The sequence below is a fragment of the Pipistrellus kuhlii genome, unplaced genomic scaffold (assembly GCF_014108245.1).
Source record: "Pipistrellus kuhlii isolate mPipKuh1 unplaced genomic scaffold, mPipKuh1.p scaffold_m20_p_13, whole genome shotgun sequence".
Lineage (NCBI taxonomy): Eukaryota > Metazoa > Chordata > Mammalia > Chiroptera > Vespertilionidae > Pipistrellus > Pipistrellus kuhlii.
The window spans coordinates 49876800-49897083 of record NW_023425438.1 but is presented as its reverse complement, the minus strand read 5'-3'; the positions used below and the strand labels follow the sequence as shown (position 1 = coordinate 49897083).

The following is a 20284-nucleotide window of genomic DNA, read 5'->3' as shown; positions in this document are numbered from 1 at the left end:
CTATCCCTCTCTCTTCTTCTCTGTAAAAAATCAATAAAATATATTTAAAAAACAAAACAAAACATAGCACTTGCCACCTTAAAGCTATTCTGTAATTTACATATTTATGCTTATTGTCTGTATCTCTCCGATTTAAATGCATGCTTCATGAGGGTAGGAATTTTTATCTATTTTGTTTACTTATATGTCCCTGGGGCCTACAACATAGTCTGTGACCTCATAGAAAAGATTTTTAAGGAAGGAAGGAAAGAGCTTTTTCTATGTGCGTGCCTCTGCCCCCCTTCTTCCTCCTCTTCCCCCCCCCCCCCCCCCCCCCCCGTCCGTCCATCCCAGGCTTTCACCACCCTGTCCTTTGTGTCCATAGATAATGCATATATGCACGTGTTCTTTGGTTAATCTCTCCCCTTTTCTCTCTGAGATTTCGTTAGTGGGTTCCATGTTTCCATGCCTCTGGTTTTATTTTTATTCATTAGTTTATTTTGCTCATTAGATTCCTTGTTTGTTTATTTTTATTTTTAGATTCAATTATTGATATATATTTATTTATTGCCATTTTACTGTTCATATTTTTTTTTACCTTTTTTCTTCTTAAAGAATACCCTTCAACATTGCATGTAATACTGGTTTGGCGGTGATGAACTCCTTCAGCTTTTTCTTTGTGAACTCTGTCTGACCTTCAGTTCTAAATGATAGCTTTGCTGGGTAGAGTAATCTTGGTTGTAGGTTCTTGCTATTCAGCACTTTGAATATTTCTTGCCACTCCCTTCTGGCCTGCAGAGTTTGAGAAATCAGCTGACAGCCCTATGGGTGCTCCCTTGTAGTAGCTAACTGCTTTTTTTGTGCTGCTTTTAAGATTCTCTCTTTGTCTTTAACCCTTGGCATTTTAATTATGATGTGTCTTGATGTGGACTTCTTTGGGTTCATCTTGTTTGGAACTCTTTGTGCTTCCTGAATTTATAAGTCTATTTCTTTCACCAAGTAGAGATAGTTTTGTCATTTTTTTCTTTTGGTAGGTTTTCAGTATCTTGCTCCCTCTCTTTTTCTGGCATTCTCATGAAACAAATGTTGGTAGGCTTGAAGTTGTCCTAGAGGCTCCTTACACTCTCTTCAGGTTTTGGGATTCTTTTTTCGTTTTGCTCTTCTGATTTGGTGTTTTTTGCTTCCTCATATTTCAAATCACTGATTTGATTCTAGGCATCCTCTACTCTTGATTACTTATAAATTAACCTTTATTTAAATTAAGTATGCTTAATTTCTGACTGTCCTTTTTCATGTCTTTAATGTTCTCAATAATTTCCTTGAAATCTTCACTAAATCCCTTGAAGCTCTCAATAAGATCCTTGAGCATCCTTATAACCATTGTTTTGAATTGTATCTAGTAGTTTGCTTACTTCCATTTCATTTAGTTCTTTGGAGATTTCTGTTCTTGAACTTGTGACATGTTTGTTTCCACATTTTGGCTGCATCCCTGTGTTTATTTCTATGTATTAGGTAGAGCTGCAATGTCTCCTGGAATTGGTAGAGTGGCCTTGTGTAGTAGATGTCACTGTAGGGCCTAGTGGCTCAGCCTCCACAGTCACCTGAGCTGGCACTGTTGGTACACCCTTGTGTAGGCTTTGTGCACAGTCTTGTAGTTAAGCCTTGATTGCTATTAGCATCGCTGGGAGGAATTGACCCCCAGGCCAATTGGCAGTGAGGACCAGCTGTGACTACAGTGGAAGAGCTGCTGTGCAGGAGAAACCCCTTCGGAGGAAGATTTGTTTCCGTGGGACTTTGGTGCTCACTGAGTCTGCCCCTTGAGTGTGTCCTTTGTGGATGTGTAGAGTTGTAACCTGGCATAGTCTGAAGCTGTCCACTGGGTGCACAGGCTCTGTGGTCCCCCCTGCAGTCAGCCTCTGCCTGTGCCCTGCCTGGGCTACCTCTCAGGAGCTACAGAACAATCTGTAGAGGGCTGCTACTTGTGTTGGGCTTGGAAGTGCCCAGGAGAGGCCAAGCTGTAAAACAAGGCAGTGCTGAATTCAAAGTGCTGCTATTGCCAGGCCTGGAGCCTCTTATTGAAAGGTATGGGGCACACTGAATCCAGCTACTGTTTGTTTCAGGGATGTTAGGACAGACAGAAGCCTGAGCCAGGGCAGGCCATTCCTGTGGGGAAGCTGCTACAAACAGCTTGGGGTGGGGCTGCAGGTTGGATGGGGCAGGGTCTCAGGGAATCACCAGAGCAGAGCAAACTGTGAGCCAGTCTGATGGAAACTCAGATATAGTGCCTATCATTTTGCTCTGTGGTGGGGGAGGTCCCAATACAGGAATAGTGACCCCTGCAAGCACTCCTGTCCGGGAGAAAGCCACATCCAAGTTCTTGCCTGGTGCCAGACAATCCATTTCCTCCCCTTAGTCCCTGGGCCCCCCCCCCCCCCCCAAGCCACTGCCCCAGCGTTGGCACTCAGAGGAAGCAAATCTGAGTCCGTCAGTGTGCCAGCCCTTTAAGAGGAACTGCCTGGTCTCCAGCAGCTTCTATGTGCAGTCAGCCACAATCCCTGCTGCTTTTTACAGCCTGAAGTTACGGGGACTTTTCTTCCTGGCTCTGGAACCCTGGGCTGGGGGTCTGGTGTGGGACTGGGACCCCTCGCTCAGCCTAGATATTTCTCCTAAAAAAGACAGCACATGTGGTTGTCGGACCAGCCCCTTCTCTGTGCCTTCACCCCTCCTATCAATCTCGATGTGCTTTCTTATTTACTTCTCTAGTTGTAGGACTCCAGCCAGATTTCAGGCAGTTCTGAATGATGGTTCTGTATTTTAGTTGTAATTTTGATGTGGTTGTGGGAGGCGGTGAGTCCTGGCATTTACCTACACCGCCATCTTTGTTCTCCAGGCAGAACCTTTCAAACCACACACGTTCAGCAAGCTTCCGCTGCCGCTGGGGGAGAGTAACCGGTGGAATGGTTTTGTTTTATATCAAGCAAACAACATTTAGTTAAAATTTAGCATTTAATCCAAAGAACGTTAGCTTTGTGGGGCAGGGCTCGGCCTCTGGGGTTGCTGTGCCCAGAACACCTGCTAGGACGAGGTCTGGCACGTGGGCATTCATAGTGGCTGGTAAGGTAGTAGTCTCTCTTGGTTAATTCGCAGCAGTTTTGCCAGCCTCCTGTCTTTGTAAAAAACAACCTGGATTTCACAGATTTTCTGTGGATGGTTGGCATTTTCTTTATTTCTGACTCCTGGATTGAAAGCAGGTTACTCTTTTTTAAAAAAGCTGTGTGTGGTGAGCAATGAGTGGGCTCTGGAGCCCAGGAGAGGTGGGTGATGTGGCTCTAAGGGACCCAGGGGTGGCCGGCTGGCGGGCCCGCTCACCCGCAGGTGCATCTCCTGCAGGGCCATCGCAGGATCCATGACACACTCTGCCGGCTCTGGTGCGGACAAGGAGTCATTCCAAGAAAGGATGCCTTCCTTCCCTGAAGGGTGGAAGAAAGGATGCCTTCCTTCCCTGAAGGGTGGCTTCTCTTTCTAAGAGTTTCGAAAGTCAGGAAAGAATGCTCGATTGCTGATAGCGTGAAAAGAACAGTCCTGGTTTGGTACTGGAATGGGGTCAATCCTTAAAGAGCACTGAGCCCAGGAAAAGTGAGTCAACTATTACATCACCACTTGGCATCGTTCTACCCGGAAATTGTGTGTCCAGTCCGTGTAGTCATTTAAAATTCAAGTTCTATGGACTTTTACAATAGTAACCATGGAAATGTTTGCGTGACAAGGGGTCAGCCAGAGTGATTTTTATGTGGTTAGATGGGTGTTTGGGGACAAGCCTAGCTCACCCCAAAAGTTCCCCATCCATCCTCACTCCTGCATCCTCCGCCATGCCTGCCTTCAAAGCCGCTGCCCTCTGGCCTAACTCGGGGTGCAGATCGCCCGGAGGGGTTCTGTGTGAGCGCCTGCTTGTTCACCCTCTCCACACGTCCCAGGTGCCCTGCGCTTCTCGGGTGCTGCGTTTGTAGGATCGCCCTGGGATTCACTTGGATGGGGCTGGGGGACAGTTAGAATGGGGCGACAGTTTGGAGAAGACTTGGTTAAAACTTGTTTTGTTTTGTTTTGTATTGATTTGAGAGAGAGAGGAAGCAGGAGGGAAAGAGAGAAATATCAATTGGTTGCCTTAAGATGTGCCCTGACTGACAATAGAACCCGAAACTTTTGGTGTGCAGGATGGCACTCCAACCCTCTGAGCCAGAGTTCACTTTTTATTTGTTTGTTTGTTTTTGTTAATTCTCACCCAAGGATATTTTTTCCATTCATTCATTCATTTATTATTTGAGAGAAAGGGAGTGGAAGGGAGGGAGGTGGGGAGAGAGAGAGAGAACATAGATGTGAGAGAGACATATTGATTGGTTGCCTCCTGCATGTGCTGCCCTGACCTTGGCTGGGGATCAGACCTGCAACTCAGGTATGTGCCTTTGATGGGGAATTGAAACCAAACCCTTTTGTACTTTTAAGTACTTTTTAGAAGCTATGACACAATGCCAGTTTTATTTATAACAATAAGTAAAATACAAAATACAAAACAATTTTTTTTTTTTTTGCAAAAAATACAAGAGGAAGCTATATTTATGTTGTCATGAGATCTGATCACCATGGTTTTTAAACATTTTGTGGTGTTTGAGATGGAATGTGCGCGTTTAATTGCGAGTGCGGCTCCACAAGAAGAAAACACGCTGCATGTGATACGTTCCAACCCATGAGGCTCGTGGCTCCCAGGGCCTGTGTCTGCTCTGCTCCCGGGTGTGGGCCAGGCCTTTCCCGGGGGCGTGTGCAGGCATCTTCCACGCATGGTGGATGTGCTGGAGACTTGCCTTTTTGCTCTCTTTCATTTTGGCCGTCACATGGCTTTAATGGCTCCATTAACAAGCAGGTGTGGGCCTTGGTGACAGTGGAATGAAAGCTTCCCGCCTTTTTCTTCATCAAAGATGCCTTTGCTTTTATACCCAAAACTTTTTCTGCCCCCACATGGGGGTGCAGAACTGCACCCATTGGCTGCGTTAATAGGCAGAACACACGGTTGCCCTTTGACTAGGCCCTGGGGTGGCTCTGGTGAGTCAACCCAGCGCTACACCCGCCTGCATAGGCACACGGCAGGCGGCCGCCTGGTGTCCTTCCTCAGGTGGCCCTCGTGCTCCTCAGAGAACAGCCACTTCGTCTCTTCCTCCCGTGATGTTGGAAGTGTTCCCGAGGAGTTTTACCTGGTATGAAAGTTGACGTAGTTGTTGAACTGACCACCTCAATCTCTATGTCCTCAAGTGTGTCCAATGATTTGTGTGTGTGTGTGTGTGTGTGTGTGTGTGTGTGTGTGTTTATCTGCTTGCAGTGGAAGCATATGAAATTTTTGAATTTTGCAACGCTGAAACTCCAGCTTCGAGAAAGGCAATCATCCTACATCCCTTACTCCTTATGCAGAGCTAGGTGGTGGGTGACCATGTTGGCCTGTTAACTGTAGTCTGGAAGTCAGGGAGCTTCTGGAAATAGGAATATGCGTGTGCGAAGGGCATGCTGCCCGCACACCTGTCTGCCTGACCACGGAAACGATGTAATTCTTGTTCTTGTTCTGGTGCAGCCTCCATGCGGCAGTCTCAGGCCCTCCCTGCAGACATGCGACCGGAGATGTGGATCGCACAGGAGCTGCGGCGGATCGGGGACGAGTTCAACGCCTACTACCCACGGAGGGTAATGAGAGTTTCTTATTCCTTACTCACCCCTCTTCTCCCACGCTCCCTCCCGGCCGCGTACGATAAAGTGACCGGTAATCATCCCGTGCTTGTTCTACAAGTGATAGACACGGCCTGTGTGTCGCCTGCCGTTCCTCCTTCCCATGCTCCTTTGTGCTGTGGCTGAACTGACGTGCTGGTGGCTCTGCCGAACCCAGTACAGGGTGGCCAAGGGGGTTCGTGAGCACAAGCCTCAAGCCATCGTGCTAAAAAGGGGTTATTTATATGCTTTGAAATAGTCCCACATAAACGTTACCATCGTTTCAGTCCATATCGGTGTGTCTACACTCCCTTTAGTCAGTTTTGGTTGAAGTCAAACATTTAACTTGCCACCCTCACTCGCGAAGGAAATGAGGCCCTGGGGTTTGCTGGTGACATGGGTCGGAGCATGTGATGATGTCCTTTTGGTCCCATTGGCTGTCCGTGGAGTGTCATTTATTGAAAAGTATTAGAATTAGGAGGCCATTCATTAATGGCCTGTAAAAATTACACTTCTGGCGCAAAAATGTTACACCCCAGGTTGATTGCCACTTACATTTTGGAGTGTGCGGTTGATTTTTTTAAATTAAGCCCCATGTCTTGTTCAGCAGACGCAGTGTATTTCCTGCTTGCCTCGTATTGGTAGGCGGTACCATTGGTAGGCGGTACCTTTTCCCCATGAAGACTTGAGAGTGTGTAGCTGCAACTCAGATTCAGGGGGGCCGTTGTGAGCATGTTTGACTACATCCTGTAAGGGGCTCGCTAGCCAGTGTGTGATTTCATGGGATTCTGGCTGGTTTACATTTTTTTCCAAACGACCATGTATGAAGAAGGAATTTCTGTTGAGTTATTTAAAAGGCAGACACCTAAATCTTACTTCATAGGAATGATGGTTAATGTCGTTCCTACTGTGTCATTTCCCTCTGACTCTTTTCTTTCTGAACACTGTGGTTCCATGTAAAGATATTTTTAAGTCTCATTTCTTCTGGAGGGAGGACGAGCTTAGGACACTCCCGTGGTTCCGTCTTGTGCTGAATGCTGGACGGTTGCTAAGCAAATAGATGTTACCTGTTACAGGTCTCCATCCTTCCTGTGCTCCTGCCCATACACGTACTTTGAAGCTTTTCCCAGCACATGGAGACAGTTCCCCGTTACATGGGGGGATTTCATTTATTCAGTGTAGGATCTCCATAAGGGGATCAGGGACTTTCAGAAAGCTCACACTGGATCCCCTTCAGACCTTCCTGTGGGGGAGAGGGTGGTGAGGGTGATTGGTGGGAAGGGCGTGACAGTGAGATTCTGTCATTAAATGGGAAGTGTGTGGCCGGGCAGCACTCCTCAGGGCGAGGGCCCAGTGGATGCAGGATGTTGGTCCCCATGCCGAGGTGGGGGGGTCCCTGCAAGAGGGTGGGCTGGCTAGATCTGGAACCTGGTTCTGGATTGTGCCCGTAATCCAGCCGGTAGGTCACTGGGGAGCCAGGGGCCCTCGGCGTGGGTGAGGCCGGCAGTGAACCAACCCCAGCAGCCGGCCCGCCTCCGGCACCGCCTCCAGATGGGGTGGCAGGTGTCTTTGGGACCAGATCTGTTTGGGAGATGAGGCCCGAGGGCCCTGGTGCCTTCAGTGTGCAGAAGCTCTGGACACCGATACATCAGCACAGTCCCTCCCGGTGACGGTGCCAGAGCCCCCGGCCACAGGGCCAGGTGTGGAAGGCTGTTCTGTACATTTCTCTAACCGTACGTGGAGTACCAGTGTCCACCAAGCTCTCCCCGAGCCTGCCCAGGCGAGGTGGGTGATGCCTCCTTTCGGGGTCCTGAGGTGGTCAGTGATGGGACAAGGACGAAGGATGACGTGGGGTTGGAGCACAGCCATCCTGTCACACAGGCTGTCGAAGGGGTGACCAGTTCTAGTCACGGCAAATGAGACCCCGGCCATTAGGTCGTTTTCATCACCTTGTCTTTCGGTTGAAGGTGAAGTGACAGCATCTACCAAGTCCGTTGCTTTCGGTCTTTCCCGTCCTTTCTCCCCATTCTCCCCGTCCTCCCCCTCCTCTCACAGTTATTTCAGTTTGATGTGTAAGATGGTTGTGTCTATTATTGCAGATATGTAACTATCTGCTCTCAGTGTGTTGGTGAGATAAGTGTAAATCTGTTTGCATTCTGTTGCTGTATATGCCAGCTGGGACACAGGGGGGAGGAGGAGGGACATGCAGACTGCAGGTTACAACCTGATATTTCTACAAAGGAGGCTAATGTGTCCTCCGGGTTTTATAAGTGGCCATTTCAAACACCACTCTGCAGCTCAGGGTGGTGACACAGTGACTCCAGAGCCATAGATGCTGCCTTGATGGTGTTAAACACCCCATTGTCTGCACACCCTGATGGTTTGTCCTTCAATATCGGGGCCAGACGTTTGGGGGAAACGGGAGGCCTTTGGGGAAAGTGATGCCTTGAACCTTCACGCTGGCTGCGCTCAGAAGCCTTTGCCCTTGGCGAGGGTGCGCTGTTTCAGACACTTGGCGTCTGCATTTGCTTTAAACCACCTCAGTGCCTTTTCTGCAGCGCTGGTCTTTGACTGCCACGAGCGTGCGAACCTGACAGGAGATTCTCCCGTTTTCCCAGTGAGAGCGATAGAGGAAGTTGTCACGTAGTTGTAGTGTGTTCGGGCCGCGTCAGGGCAGGGGGCAGCGGGCAGCATGTGGCCCGGAGCTGTGGAGGCTGAGTCCCGGAAGCAGGAGTGGGAGAGGCACAGGTGAGCATGTCCGCTGCGGTTCCCTCCCCTGGACCCCGAGTGGTGCCTCAGATGACCTCCCAGGCCAGAGACACCCTCCTCCCCCCCTAAGGGCAGCTTCCCCGGGCCACATCAGGCTGGTTCTGTGACTTGTTCTGTAATCATTTCAGACTTAACACAGAAGTTACAAGAATGGTACGAAGAGCCCTCTTCTGTCTGCTGCCTCTGCTCTCCGCTGGTACCCTCCCCACACTTGGCACTAACGCTTCTCTCCTGATACCTGTGTACATGTTTTCTGAAGTATTTGGGAACACATTGCAGACACTGTGTCCCTTTACTCTCAAATACTTCTGTGTGTATTTCCTAAGTCTAAGAGGATTTTCTTCTGTAGCCTCAGTGTAGACATCAAAATCAGAAGCTAACAAGACTGCGGTAATGTTGTGTAGCCGGTGGGCCTTATCCACACGTGGCCCACTGTCCCAGCCGTGGGACGTGTGTCCTCAGTGCTCAGCTGCAGTCGGCACTTCGCTGTGTGTGATGGGAGGGACGCGTGCACAGGGCGATAGCTCTCCTTTCCCCGGGCGTTCGCTACATTCATCACAGGTTCATGGGCCCCTGTGTATTTTTATTTAATTTCATTTAATTTTGTTGATTAGAGAGAAAAACATCGATAAGTTTTTCCACTCGCTTATGCATTCATTGGTTGATTCTTGCATGTGCCCTGGCCTGGGATCGAACCCGCAACCTTGACATAGCAGGATGACTTTCTAACAACTGAGCTACCCAGCCGAAGCCGTGCTCCCTGTTTAATTCAGGGGGTTAGGATGTGTTACACTCAGTACCTATTTTGATGCTCATATTGCCGCAGGTGGGGCCACTGGCAGCCGTCTGGTGTCTTTTCACCACGTCATTGAACATAAAGTGTCGGGTGGTGGAGGCCCATGACCAAAGCGTTGTGGGACTGTGGATGGATTTGCGGCTAAATGACCTTCACCCACACAGCGTCCTGACTCTCAGAGCTCCAGGACCTTGCAGGGGGCCAGGTGAGCACGGGGCTGACAGGCATCGTCCCCGGACAGGACCTCTCAGAGGCGAGGGCTCTGTGACGGGGAGTGAGGGGTCAGTGTGGTGGCCTGTGCTTCAGCAGCCTGTTCCCGGACTCCCACTTCCTCACGGGTGGCCCTGGTGCCCCTGGTTCCTGAATAGCCTCTGCTAGTGCCCTCACCCTGAGAAACCGCAGGAGGCGATCCAGGTCCCGGCCTTCCCTAAGTGTGAGCCTGGATCTGGATCAAGAGGCGATCCAGATCCATGCTCACACTTCCTGATGCTGGAGGGCCATCAGCAAGTGTGGGCATGGCCGTCCGAGGGTGCAGGTGGCGTGTGCTTACCCGTGTGAACGGGCCAGGCTTACAGTCGGAGGCTGCTGAGCGTGTGCCGCACCCTTTAGACCTGGAATCCTGTGCTCTCGGGGTAATTAGGCCCATCCTGTACGCAGCGTGCCCCCTGCCCCCCGTGCCAGGGCCTGTGCAGCCTGAGCCGGTCCGTGTGCAGGTCCCCGCCAATGAGCAGTGGTGGGATGTCCTGGCAGTGAACTGCAGGGGACAGCCGCACACAGAGCCGTGGCAGACGCTCTGGATGGGCTGGGAGGTGGGTGAAAGCCCTTCCATTGTCTGGTCACAGGAACAGTGTGCCTTTTGTTCACAAGGCCTACTTCCTACTGTGTCCCAGGCGTGTGCGGGCATGCAACAAAGGAACCTGCAGACGGAAGCGCACATGAACCAAAGCAGGGAGAAAAGGGGCTCAGGCGCTGTTTTTATAAAAGATACTCTTTACAGATCACGTGCAAGGGGGAGGTCTGCACGGAGCTTGCTCGGTGTGCGTGCACACTGAGCGTAACCCGGGGCTGCGTGTCCTCAGGCAGCGTTCCGCTGAGGCCTGCATTAATTGAATGCTGGGGTTTAATAAAATGAACCGCTTTTCGTTACTGCCTGAGTTGAGAATAATGAAAAATACACATGTCAGATATTAAACACATCGTACAACGTACAGATCTTACAGTACAACATTCCTGAAACCTACGAGATTCTGTGGGCCAACGAGTTTAATAAGAGAAAAAGGTAAACTCGCTGCTGGGATGGTGAGTTGTCTCACCTTTGCTCACATGGATTCACAGTGACCGCTTTCACAGCCAAAGCAGGGGTGCGTCCGGTAAATCCATTGGCATCTGCCGCTGGTGAGTTTCCAGGTTTAGCAGGTGTTTTCCTTGGAGGTGGGTGCAGTTGTGTGTTTGGTTTTAAGGGCCTTGCACCCCCGCCGCATGCCGTTTCCACACCGCAAGAACGGCGACCAGAGGGCGAAGACCGAGGCCCCTCCTGCAGCTCCCGCTCTGTCTCTCCCTGGGACCAGCAGATGGCCGAGGTTAGCGCTCACCGACCTCTCCCACCTCATGGCTGGCGACCGTGGGTTGCGTGTTTTGCGTGAGACTTTCCACAACCTGCTGAGGATCAAGTGTGATCTCGTAGAAAACACAGCTCACGGCCGAGTGTGGGGGCCTCGAGTCCCACCCTGGGGCTCCTGCCGGGCGGTCCCTTAGGCAGGCCGTGAAGGCTGAACCGGGGCATTTAGGAATGGAGCCGGGAAACGCTGTCGCCCCTGTCCCAGCATTCTGCCCTCTGCCTCTTTGAACTACAGTGGAAACGTTTCTCGGCTCCCTGTTGTTCAGAGACGTGCTGGTAGCGGTTCACCTGTCTGTCAGACACGTGCCGCGGCCTGCGGCGGTGCGGTCTGGGCAAGCGCAGTGAAATGAGGGGGAGCACTGGTGCGTGCTACCCGGCTCGGCCGCATCCCGCCGGGGACACTTCTGGCTGCTCCCCGGTCTGCCCCGTGGGGCACCTGCACGCTGCCTCGCTGCCTTGGGGGATGTGGCCATGAGCACGTAACCAGAGCAGGTGCGGGTGCCGGAGGGGGATTCAGAGTGTCTCCCGGGGGTTTGCGTCTCCGGAGGAGGAAATGAAGATGTCCCCGAGGTGAGCCCTCCGGCTGAGGCGCCGAGGTGGGCGCCGTGGTTAGTGGGCACGGCTCATTGGCGAGTTTCTGAGGCCGGGCCTTTCGGAGCACTGCTGCCCTCGGGTTGGCTCCCTCCTGTGACCCTCACAGGTGACGGGAGCACTTCATTCCCGCCGGCCTGGCTGGGGGCAGGGTCGGTGACTTCGTACCGCAGGTGGACATGCGTGTCGTTGGAGGAAAACCTTAGGACATGGCAGGCCTGACTAAGGTGAACGGGAGGAGTGATCTGTGGTCCTACAAGAGGCCTTGACTGTGGCAGAGTCTTTGAAATAACGCATCAAAAGTAGGAGCGTGGCTTTCATGCAAATGCTGTTTTGTGTGACGTTTGGCATCGCATCGCTGCCCAGGCAGGTCAGCGGAGCCTCGGGAGGGAGTCGGGAGTTGCCCGGGCAAGCTCCCTCGGGGCTCCCAGCAGGAGCACTGCACCTGGCATGGGGCCTGGTGCTCTGCCCACAGCTGTGCGGACGCCCATGCTGCCTGGGTATGAGTAGAAAGTGAACCTGGTCTTGGGATTGCTTTGCAGCAGCAGTGGATGGCGGAGCCACGTACAGTCCAAGCTGAGATGCTGGGTGACTGGTCCTTGGCTTCATGGTGGACAGGGGTTTTTGTCCTGCAGCCTGTCTCCTCCGCTGCCTTTAAAAGACTGTTTCTATGGATTGGTTATGAATGGGCAGAGGGATGGTGGTCCTCCCTGGGTACCGCTGGCTACTCTCTGTCCCCACCCCACCTTCTCACCTGTGGTACGGTGGCCCTTGGCTCCGTCCCAAAGATGCCAGGACAGACCCTGGGAATGCCAATGCCATCCTGGGGACCCTGCATCCTCCCCTGCCTGAACCCGGGGCTTCCTCTCTGTCAGAGTTCTGTTTGGTCTCAGCCCAGAATCCGGGCTCCTGTGATGTCACCACTGAAAGGTAGACCCAAAGTTCAGGACATCTTGGGCATTCGGGGTTGAAACCTTGTAAGAAGGGAGCTGTTGAGAGAGTTAAACTGTTTGGAGTGATGCCGGGCGTGGTGTGCGGTGCTCACGCGGTGGGAGTGATGCTGAGCGTGGGGAGCCGTGCTCACATGGTCGCTGGCCCTGCCGTTGCGATGGGTCCGTGGGCTGCAGCCTGCAGTGTGCTCCGGTGCAGCTGCGTCCTTGGTTCTCACATGTGGCTGGTCTCCCCACCACACTGGCTCGGGTTCTGAAGACGGAGGCAGGCGTGCGGCACCTTGTTTGGTTCCGTGGTGGCAGTGGATGAGCCTCCTTGTCTCCGAGCTGGAGGCCTGGGGTGTCCTCCAGCTTTCCCGGGCTGGCTCCTCTCTGCAGGAGAGAAAGGCTTCCCTGCCGGGCAGGTGGGCAGTGCCAGCCTCCTCACCAGATCCCACCACCTGCTTCTCCGGTTTGGGATGAGAGCCTGTTTGGCTGCGGTGGTTTCGGCATTAAGATGTAATTAAATTCCCTAGTGTAACTGGGACGTGTTACTTAGGCTGGAAGTCGTAAACCGTCCTCGGGGGTGGCCGGTGCCGTGTCGTCGTCCTCTGTGCTCCAGGCTGCTGCACCCGGGGCGCCGGGCTGTGCAGCACCCCAGCTCCTGCCCTGCACGTGGGCCGGCATCTTCCTCCCTGCTGGCTGCTCCCTGCGGGGCCCAGAGGCCCTGCCCTCCTGCTGCCCAGGGGAGCCAGTGTCTCAGGTCACTGTCCCAGGGAGGCTGGGAGCCCATGAGTCCTCCATCCTCCTGTTTTGTTTTTCAGGGACTGTCATTGGAGGGAACACCCTGGAGCTTCACATTGTTTTCTATTGTGGTATATTGTGAGAAGTCAGATGCGCACGCCTTGTTTAGAACACGATTTTGACTGGACTGTTTGCGCCCTCCCCAGGGCAGGGCCCTTGGACCTCCTGCCGTTCCTCAGGCTGGTCTTCTGGAGTGTCCTCCTTTCCTTCCTGAGCACCATCCTTCCTCGGGACCCGAGTGGGGTGGGCCCTGGGCCTTCCTGCCCGGCCCTCCTTCCGTCTCCGCCCTCACGTTTCCCTGTGTGGCCCTGGTCATAGGGTTCTGTTCAGCTGTTTGGCTCTCTGTCCCTCAGGTGCTCCCGCTGCATTTTTTTTTTTTTTTTTGACGGAAGGAGCCTCCGTGTCTTGGCTCCGCTCTGCTGCCCACGGTGAAACCGGCCTGTATTTCTCTGGAATGTTAGGTGTTTTTCTGTCCTTGAAGTGCGAAGCTGTCCCCGGTCCCAGAGGTGGGGCAGCGGCCGTCCTCGCGGAGGGCAGCGCCACAGGGGCCCTCAGACGGGCTGGAGTGGCTGTGCTGCACTTGGTGCCGGTGCCACGGGACTGCCCACCAGGCCCGGTGAGTGCAGGCATGGGCGTGCCAGGTGGAGCCCAGGGCCCTGCCTCCCCTCCCTCTCGGGCAGGCCTGGGCTGCGGGAGCCCGCACCCTGCAGGGAGGAGGGCAGACTGTCAGGAATGGGTTCCTGGAGCAGGACACAGAACTGATGGTGAAGGAGTCCCTGCAGACACGTGGGCTGGCCTTAAAGTCCGTTTCTTCCGATACAGTTCCTGATCTAGACCGGGGGGATGAATTCCCCTATGGGGATGGCCCTGCACTCAGGTGCCTGTGAGCGTGTGCGAGCAACAGGCAGCTGTGATGCACAACTTGTGTCGGAAGTATTTTTATGATTTAGAATAAAGTCGCGTTCCTCGACTCGAGCCTAAAGGCTGTGACGGACCAGGAATGAGAGGCTGCGGGAGTCAGCTCAGGCTGTCGGGCCAAAGGACCACACGGGGCTTAAACAATGGAAACGTGTTTCTGCCCCGCCCCGGAGGCCTGCAGTCTGCGGGCTCGGGCTGGCTGGCCGCGGGGTCTGCGTGGCGCTGATGGCCGGGCCCTGGCAGGACGTCCGCCCGGCGTGGCTCGTGCCTCCGGCCCTGTGGGCGTCATCGGGCCCAGAGCACGGGGAGCTCGCTCTGTGGGGCAGGTGTTGGAGGCAGTGAGCCTGCAGAAGCAGGATGCCCCTCCATCCGGCTGCCTTGAGGTGGGGCTAGACCCCCGGAGCCGGCAGCGGCTTCGGTGGCTGTGCCAGCTGTCGGGTGTTTTCTGGGCTGGCACAGCCTTTGGAATCCGTGGTAATGGCTTCCTCTGTTGAATATTATCCAAAAGCAATTGTCCGCTGGCTTAAAAGCGTGGGCCGTGTTGTCACGCGTGCTGTCTGAGGGGGCAGGCGGTCTAGCTCCTTACTGAGATGTTGCAGCAACTTCTCATCTGTCAGCAGTGGGGCGCCGGGGTGGGAGGGGGGGGGGGGCAGGCGCTGTGTTCCTTTAGCCACAAATCCCCGCACCAACCCCTCCCAGCACATCTTTGGATCCCCTGCATGTCCTTTCCATCTGAGATCAAAGCAGAGCTCCAGACACGGGCAGACCTCCTCTCTCGTGGTGTGACTTGTCCTTTGCCACGTCCCCTGCTGCCCTCGGTTGGGGGGGGAGGGGGAGAGGAGGGCTGGGGGAGTCTCCTCCTCGGACACTGTGGCTCTGGAATAGGACATTGGCTGAGTCTGTCCCCATGTGACTGGCCCCCTGGTTGGTGTCATTTTTCACCCCATTCTCTGTCCTGCTGAGGCCACATTGGCACCTGGCTGCCATGACATTTCCCCTCAAAGTGCTTGCTGAGCCCGGCACTTGCACACCCTTTCTTCATTTTAGTAAGCCGTGGTTTTATTTTGAATAAGCCTCTTTCAACCTACTAATATTAGTCGGAACTAAAACCTCCCCCAAATGCTTCTCACACAGAAGAAGCCAAGTGATTTTGAAAGTTAAATCAAAACAAAGCCACCTGGGGTGTGACAGATAAAATCGGACTGTGGTTCGGGAGTCTGCGGGGCCTGCCGGCCGGCGTGCCAGCCAGCTTCCTCGTCTGCCTTATTGCCGTCCTGCTCGGGCCCGGTGCACAGGGGCTGTGGAAACAGTCGCGAAGGGGACTGCCTGGCAGCTGCTGTGTGGATGGCCTGGGTCTGAGACTGGACCCTCCTTACAGCCCCCAGAAGGTCACCCTTTGGGGAGTCTGAGACACACGTGGGCCGTAGCCACTTCATACCTGCCAGGCTCATTCTTCCCTCCCTGGGCCCGTCCCTCTTGGCGGGCACCAGCTCTCCTGCACCAGGCGGTGCTCACTCCCAGCGGCCAGCGAGGGCATCGCCTGTGACAGGAACACGAAGGCTCCAGGATTTGCTCTGCTTTCCCAAACAGCCTCTGCTTGCTTTATTTTTCTTTGGGAAAGACCCTTCGGTGTGCCTGCTCTTTGTGGAGGTGCGCCTCCCGCAGCAGGTGGCGAGGCCTCCCTCCGGGCTGGGGGAGGGCTGCTGGGACGGGGCTGGTTCAGGTCCGCGAGGCTGAGGAAGTAAGCAGCTCTCCTCTTGTTGTTCCAGGACTTCATGAACGATTACCAGGAAGCAGGAGGCCACCCCTACATGGTGGTCTTACGACTGCTGCGTTACATCCTCCGTCTGGTGTGGAGGATGCAGTGACGACGGGTTCCCACGGAGCCAAGATGTGTGCAGACATTTCACTTGATCGAGCGGACAAGCCCAGCGTCCGGCCTCCTGTCGCCATTGCTCCGCGGTCAGCGGTGGTCCCAGAGCGGCCGGTGTGGCCTGACACCTGGGGCTGCGTGCGGACTTGACCTTATGGGTTCCTCGCCCTGTGGCAGAGGCTCTAGTGTAGTTTGTTATGAATGTAAATGAGAGAGTATTTTCTTTTTAAAAACTGATCATGGTTCTTTGGAGCAGGATTTTATGCAAGAATGGTGTAAGAACACGTTTTTAAAAAAGGAAATGGGAATTTTTAACCAACTTCATAAATGAATTTTTACTAAAAATTTAAGAACCTATTATGGAAACTCGTGTGGGAACTGAGCCAGCTGATTTCTAAGGCTGCCTCAGTTTATTTTTACAGGCTACTGTACAGGACTTTTAAACATGAGAGGTGTGTATGATATGGCCCCTCCCTCCCTGCCATTGCCTCTCTCGCCTTCTTTTAATCGTTTTTACCAAAAAGTTCTTATGAGATAGAACTGATCAAAGGGGTAAAGGGCCTTTGATCAGCCTGTGTTGATATGCCACTTCCACTGTGTAAATATTTTGACTTACCTCCTTAAATGTAATTGCATCTGTGGCTTCTCTGTGTGTGCTCGTCTTCCCCTGCGATGCTCCTCTGTCTGTCCTAGGTGCTGACGCACACATTTGGTCCAGGGCATCTTGATGATCGAGTGTAACTGGGCCAGAATGTGACTTGGGATCTGCCTGTGTCCGCAGCTCAGCCAGTCTTGGGGGAGCTTACTAACCAGGAAGTGCGTGGTACTGGTTTCCCCGTGGTTTGGTGGGCTGGCGTGGAAGTACAGGTGTCCTGAAGAGGGAGTGTGGTGGCAGCAGACACAGTATCAGGGCCCTTGGCACTGTTGGCTTTTCCGGTTGCAGGTTTTCCCTCAGCACAAGGAGGCACTCTCAGCATGAGGCCCTGGCTGGCTGGCAAGCCCACCTGCGGCTGAATTGGGCCGCAAGAGTCCAGGCTGGAGTCCTCATGGGAATTGGCACAGGCCGTGGGCAGGGCTTTGGATGGCTGCTTCCTGGCCATCCTGGCTTTTCATCCAATTCCAAGCCGATCTGGTCTTGGATGCCCACCACTGGTTCCCACTCTTCTGTACCCACTCTGAAATGCAGGCTTCCTTCCCCTCTGCAGCGCCATTAAAACGCGAGGCACAGGCCTGCAGCGGTCCCTCCCACAGCTGTCTGACTGTTCTTTTCTCCTGGACGGCGGCTTTACCAGGCCTCCTGCTGCCCTGCTCCCTCCACCCCCACCCGTGAGGACTGCAGCGAGGCACCCACGGGGGATCAGTCATTTCAAAGGCCATTAAACAGCGGGGAGACCCGAGAGAGACCAGTTAGAGGGCAGGGAAGGAAGGTGCAGATCATTCTGTGAACCCACAACTCCTACAGTTTTTCAAACCTCAGATCATGAAATAGTTTTTTTAAGAGAAATATATGATTTTTTCAAATGAGTCAGCAGTGCCAACAGCTATTGCATTTTCTTTTGGCCCATCAAGGACCAGCATTTTCACATAATTAAATTGCAAGGAGAAACTCATTCATTCATGTGTCTCTTCATCGTTTTGTGTAAATATATATGTATACATATATGTATATACGTGCGTGTATATATATTTTGCATATACGCTTTCTTTATGTAGAAATATTTGATCTCAGATGTCTTCCTTTTTTAAAAATTTCTTTTTTCCCAAAGCCTTTCTTAGGGTCTTGAATATTTTTAAAACTGTTGAGACTGAGCGTGTGTTCTCGGTAGGTCTGGAACCCCCTTGCTGGGGCACAAAGGCCACACCGCTGGAGGTGCTGGTGACATTGCGGCCGTGGGCCTGCGGGACACACACACCAAAGACGTATTTGGTTCTGGGCCCGTCCGCCCCCAGGATCTCCGTACTCATGTCCAGTCCCTCTGACTGGAGCACTTTACCTGCTTCTGGGAGCGCGGACGCAGCCCGGGCTGAGGGCCCGCTGCGCGCTCCTTTACCTCTGGCCTGGCAGCTGGCCGTGGCCACGCGTGAGGAAGTGATTCCGGGACGTGTAGAAGTATTAAGAACAGGATGTTGCCCCAGGACCTGAGAGATGGCTGGGTGTCTGTACTGTACGTGTCTGTGTATCAAGATGCTTCCTGCAGAAAGCATACCTACGATGGTATGCCTTTTACTTTTATATTTTATTATCTTGTAGAAGAAAAATAACTAGCTCCCATTCTGAAAATTTATGAGATGCGGGTTTTGTGCCTTGACCACCTCTTCTCATGCGAGATTTGTAGAAAGTGTCCTGTGATGATCACAGAAATGCAATAAATTCCCCCCAGGAACTCCACGGTGATTCTTCCAGTTTTACGTGTCGTCCAGCCTAGAAATGAGTTTATGAAGAATTTGTTTTCAGTTGTGGAGAAACCAGGTAAAAATTCCTTCTGATTTAAAAAACAAAACAAAAAAAATGTACTCAGTCAAACCGTCTCCTGTTTCCCCTTCTTAATATTGTACATATTTTGACTATTTATTAGATTAGATCCTATTTTACTTACCAACTGAGCCAGATGTCTGTGTGCAATTGTCTCCTTCACCTTTCTTGTAAAATTTTGTACAGCATAAATGAGAAAAGAAAAAAAAAAAAAAATCACTGTTTTTTACTAAACTTTTCCAGAATTAAGGATTGTAAATATTGTAGATTCTTTTTCTGTGTAATGTGTCCTACTGGTTCATAATGCTGTAACTTGTAGACATAATGTATATTTATTTCCTGCTTATTTAATGTCTTAAATTCTGTAAAGTGTTGACCTCTGACACGCCTCCCCTCCCCCCATCCTGTTATTTTCTTTAACTCTGAGGTGGCGGCTGGTCAGCTCACTGCCAGACACATGGTCTTCCTAGGGTGGCCTGCAGCTTTGGTTCCTGGCATATCTGGTCAATGGGTTTACATTCTTGGTGTTGGCTGTCCTTTGATAAAGCTCATGTTTAGACACCAATGAGAGACCATAAATCGGGCAGGCTTCAAAACTCTGGGAAACACCCAGTGACTTTCTATTGGTTCCAAAACAGCTAGCTTCTCATGGAAGCAGATTCTATTAGCTCCAGGATTTGTCTTGAAAAAATAAAAAGTGTTATCAGGTAGTTGGGATGGATTTAAAATTTATACCTGACAGCTCAGTATTCAGAGGGCAGGGGACAGGTAGGAGGGTTCCTGCTTCCAGAGCGATTGGAGGACCTGCTCGTGCCACTCACCCCCTGTTGGCAACTGGCGAGCTGCACCACCTCCACCCTTCCAGGTGTGGCCCGAATTGTCCTCAGGAGCTAATTGTACAGGCCCCTGGCCCCGAACTTTGGTCCCTCATTGGGTCAGCCTGCTTCTTCAGGTTGATGTCCTGCTTCGGGAGAGGTTGGTGGTCCCCTGGGATGGGTGTTAAGATGTGGGAGCTTTAGAGAGGCTTCTTCCTGGTTTGGTGTAGATGGTCTGTCACCCCTGCTGACTTAGCCTGGTGCCTGCGTGTGTTCACTGTGCACGTGCGTGTGTGCGGGGATGTGTTCACACATGAGGCTAAACCAGCTGGGGTGGCTTCTACTCCAAACCGTGCGACGTGCAAGAGCATCTTCAAGCTCCCAGCGAAGTAACTTGACTACTTGTAGTGGGCAGTTCCAGACTTGAGAAGCTCTCCGAGTCCTATGTCCAGGTCCCGTGACCACTCGTCACTGTCGGAACTCATCAGGTACTCCTGTACAAGAGCACTGATCTGTGTGGATACTGATTCATCACTAATGTGTTTCTAGGACCCAGCGTATGTAGCGTTCGTATTGCAATTTCCCTGGCTTACTTTGGTTTGCACTGATGAATTTTGACAGGGTAATTGCCACTTTATTGTGCAATACTGCTGTAAATAGTTGCAGATTTTTTTTTTTTAAGAAACTCAATCTTTTTATGTTCTTACTGAATTTTATATAAATAAAACTTTTCGACTGGTTTTTAGTAAACGCTTTGATTTGTTTCACAAGACGGTGGTGGGACAGCTGGAATTGTATGTGAACGTGTACACGCCCACACCCACCCTTTGCCAGCCACAGAGTGTATCACCTGCCTGTGGGTTTTGTGAGTTCTCGCTTAGAGACGATCCTACGTATTATATTTGAAAGGAAGCCACTGTAGAGGTTTGAGGTGGCTGGCGAGACAATGCAGTGTTGACTCACGTGTTCAGATA

The 20284-nt window shown here is 52.3% G+C and overlaps 1 protein-coding gene across 9 annotated transcripts in view; it reads left to right on the top strand.

The window, feature by feature from the left end:
* BCL2L11 (BCL2 like 11) overlaps positions 1 to 20050 on the top strand; it is a 44201-nt gene extending 24151 nt beyond the window's left edge. For 5 of the 9 annotated variants that reach the window (XM_036436053.2, XM_036436050.2, XM_036436044.2 and 2 more), the window contains 2 exons: positions 5594 to 5703; positions 15919 to 20050. In XM_036436053.2, coding sequence (XP_036291946.1) covers positions 5594 to 5703; positions 15919 to 16017 — 209 coding nt within the window. In that variant the 3' untranslated portion in view covers positions 16018 to 20050. Of the gene's footprint in view, positions 1 to 5593; positions 5704 to 8342; positions 8473 to 15283; positions 15573 to 15918 lie in introns of all 9 variants that reach the window. The other 4 variants (XR_006741479.1, XR_006741478.1, XR_004987568.2 and 1 more) reach the window with 4 other exon arrangements.
* Positions 20051 to 20284: the final 234 nt, after the last annotated feature.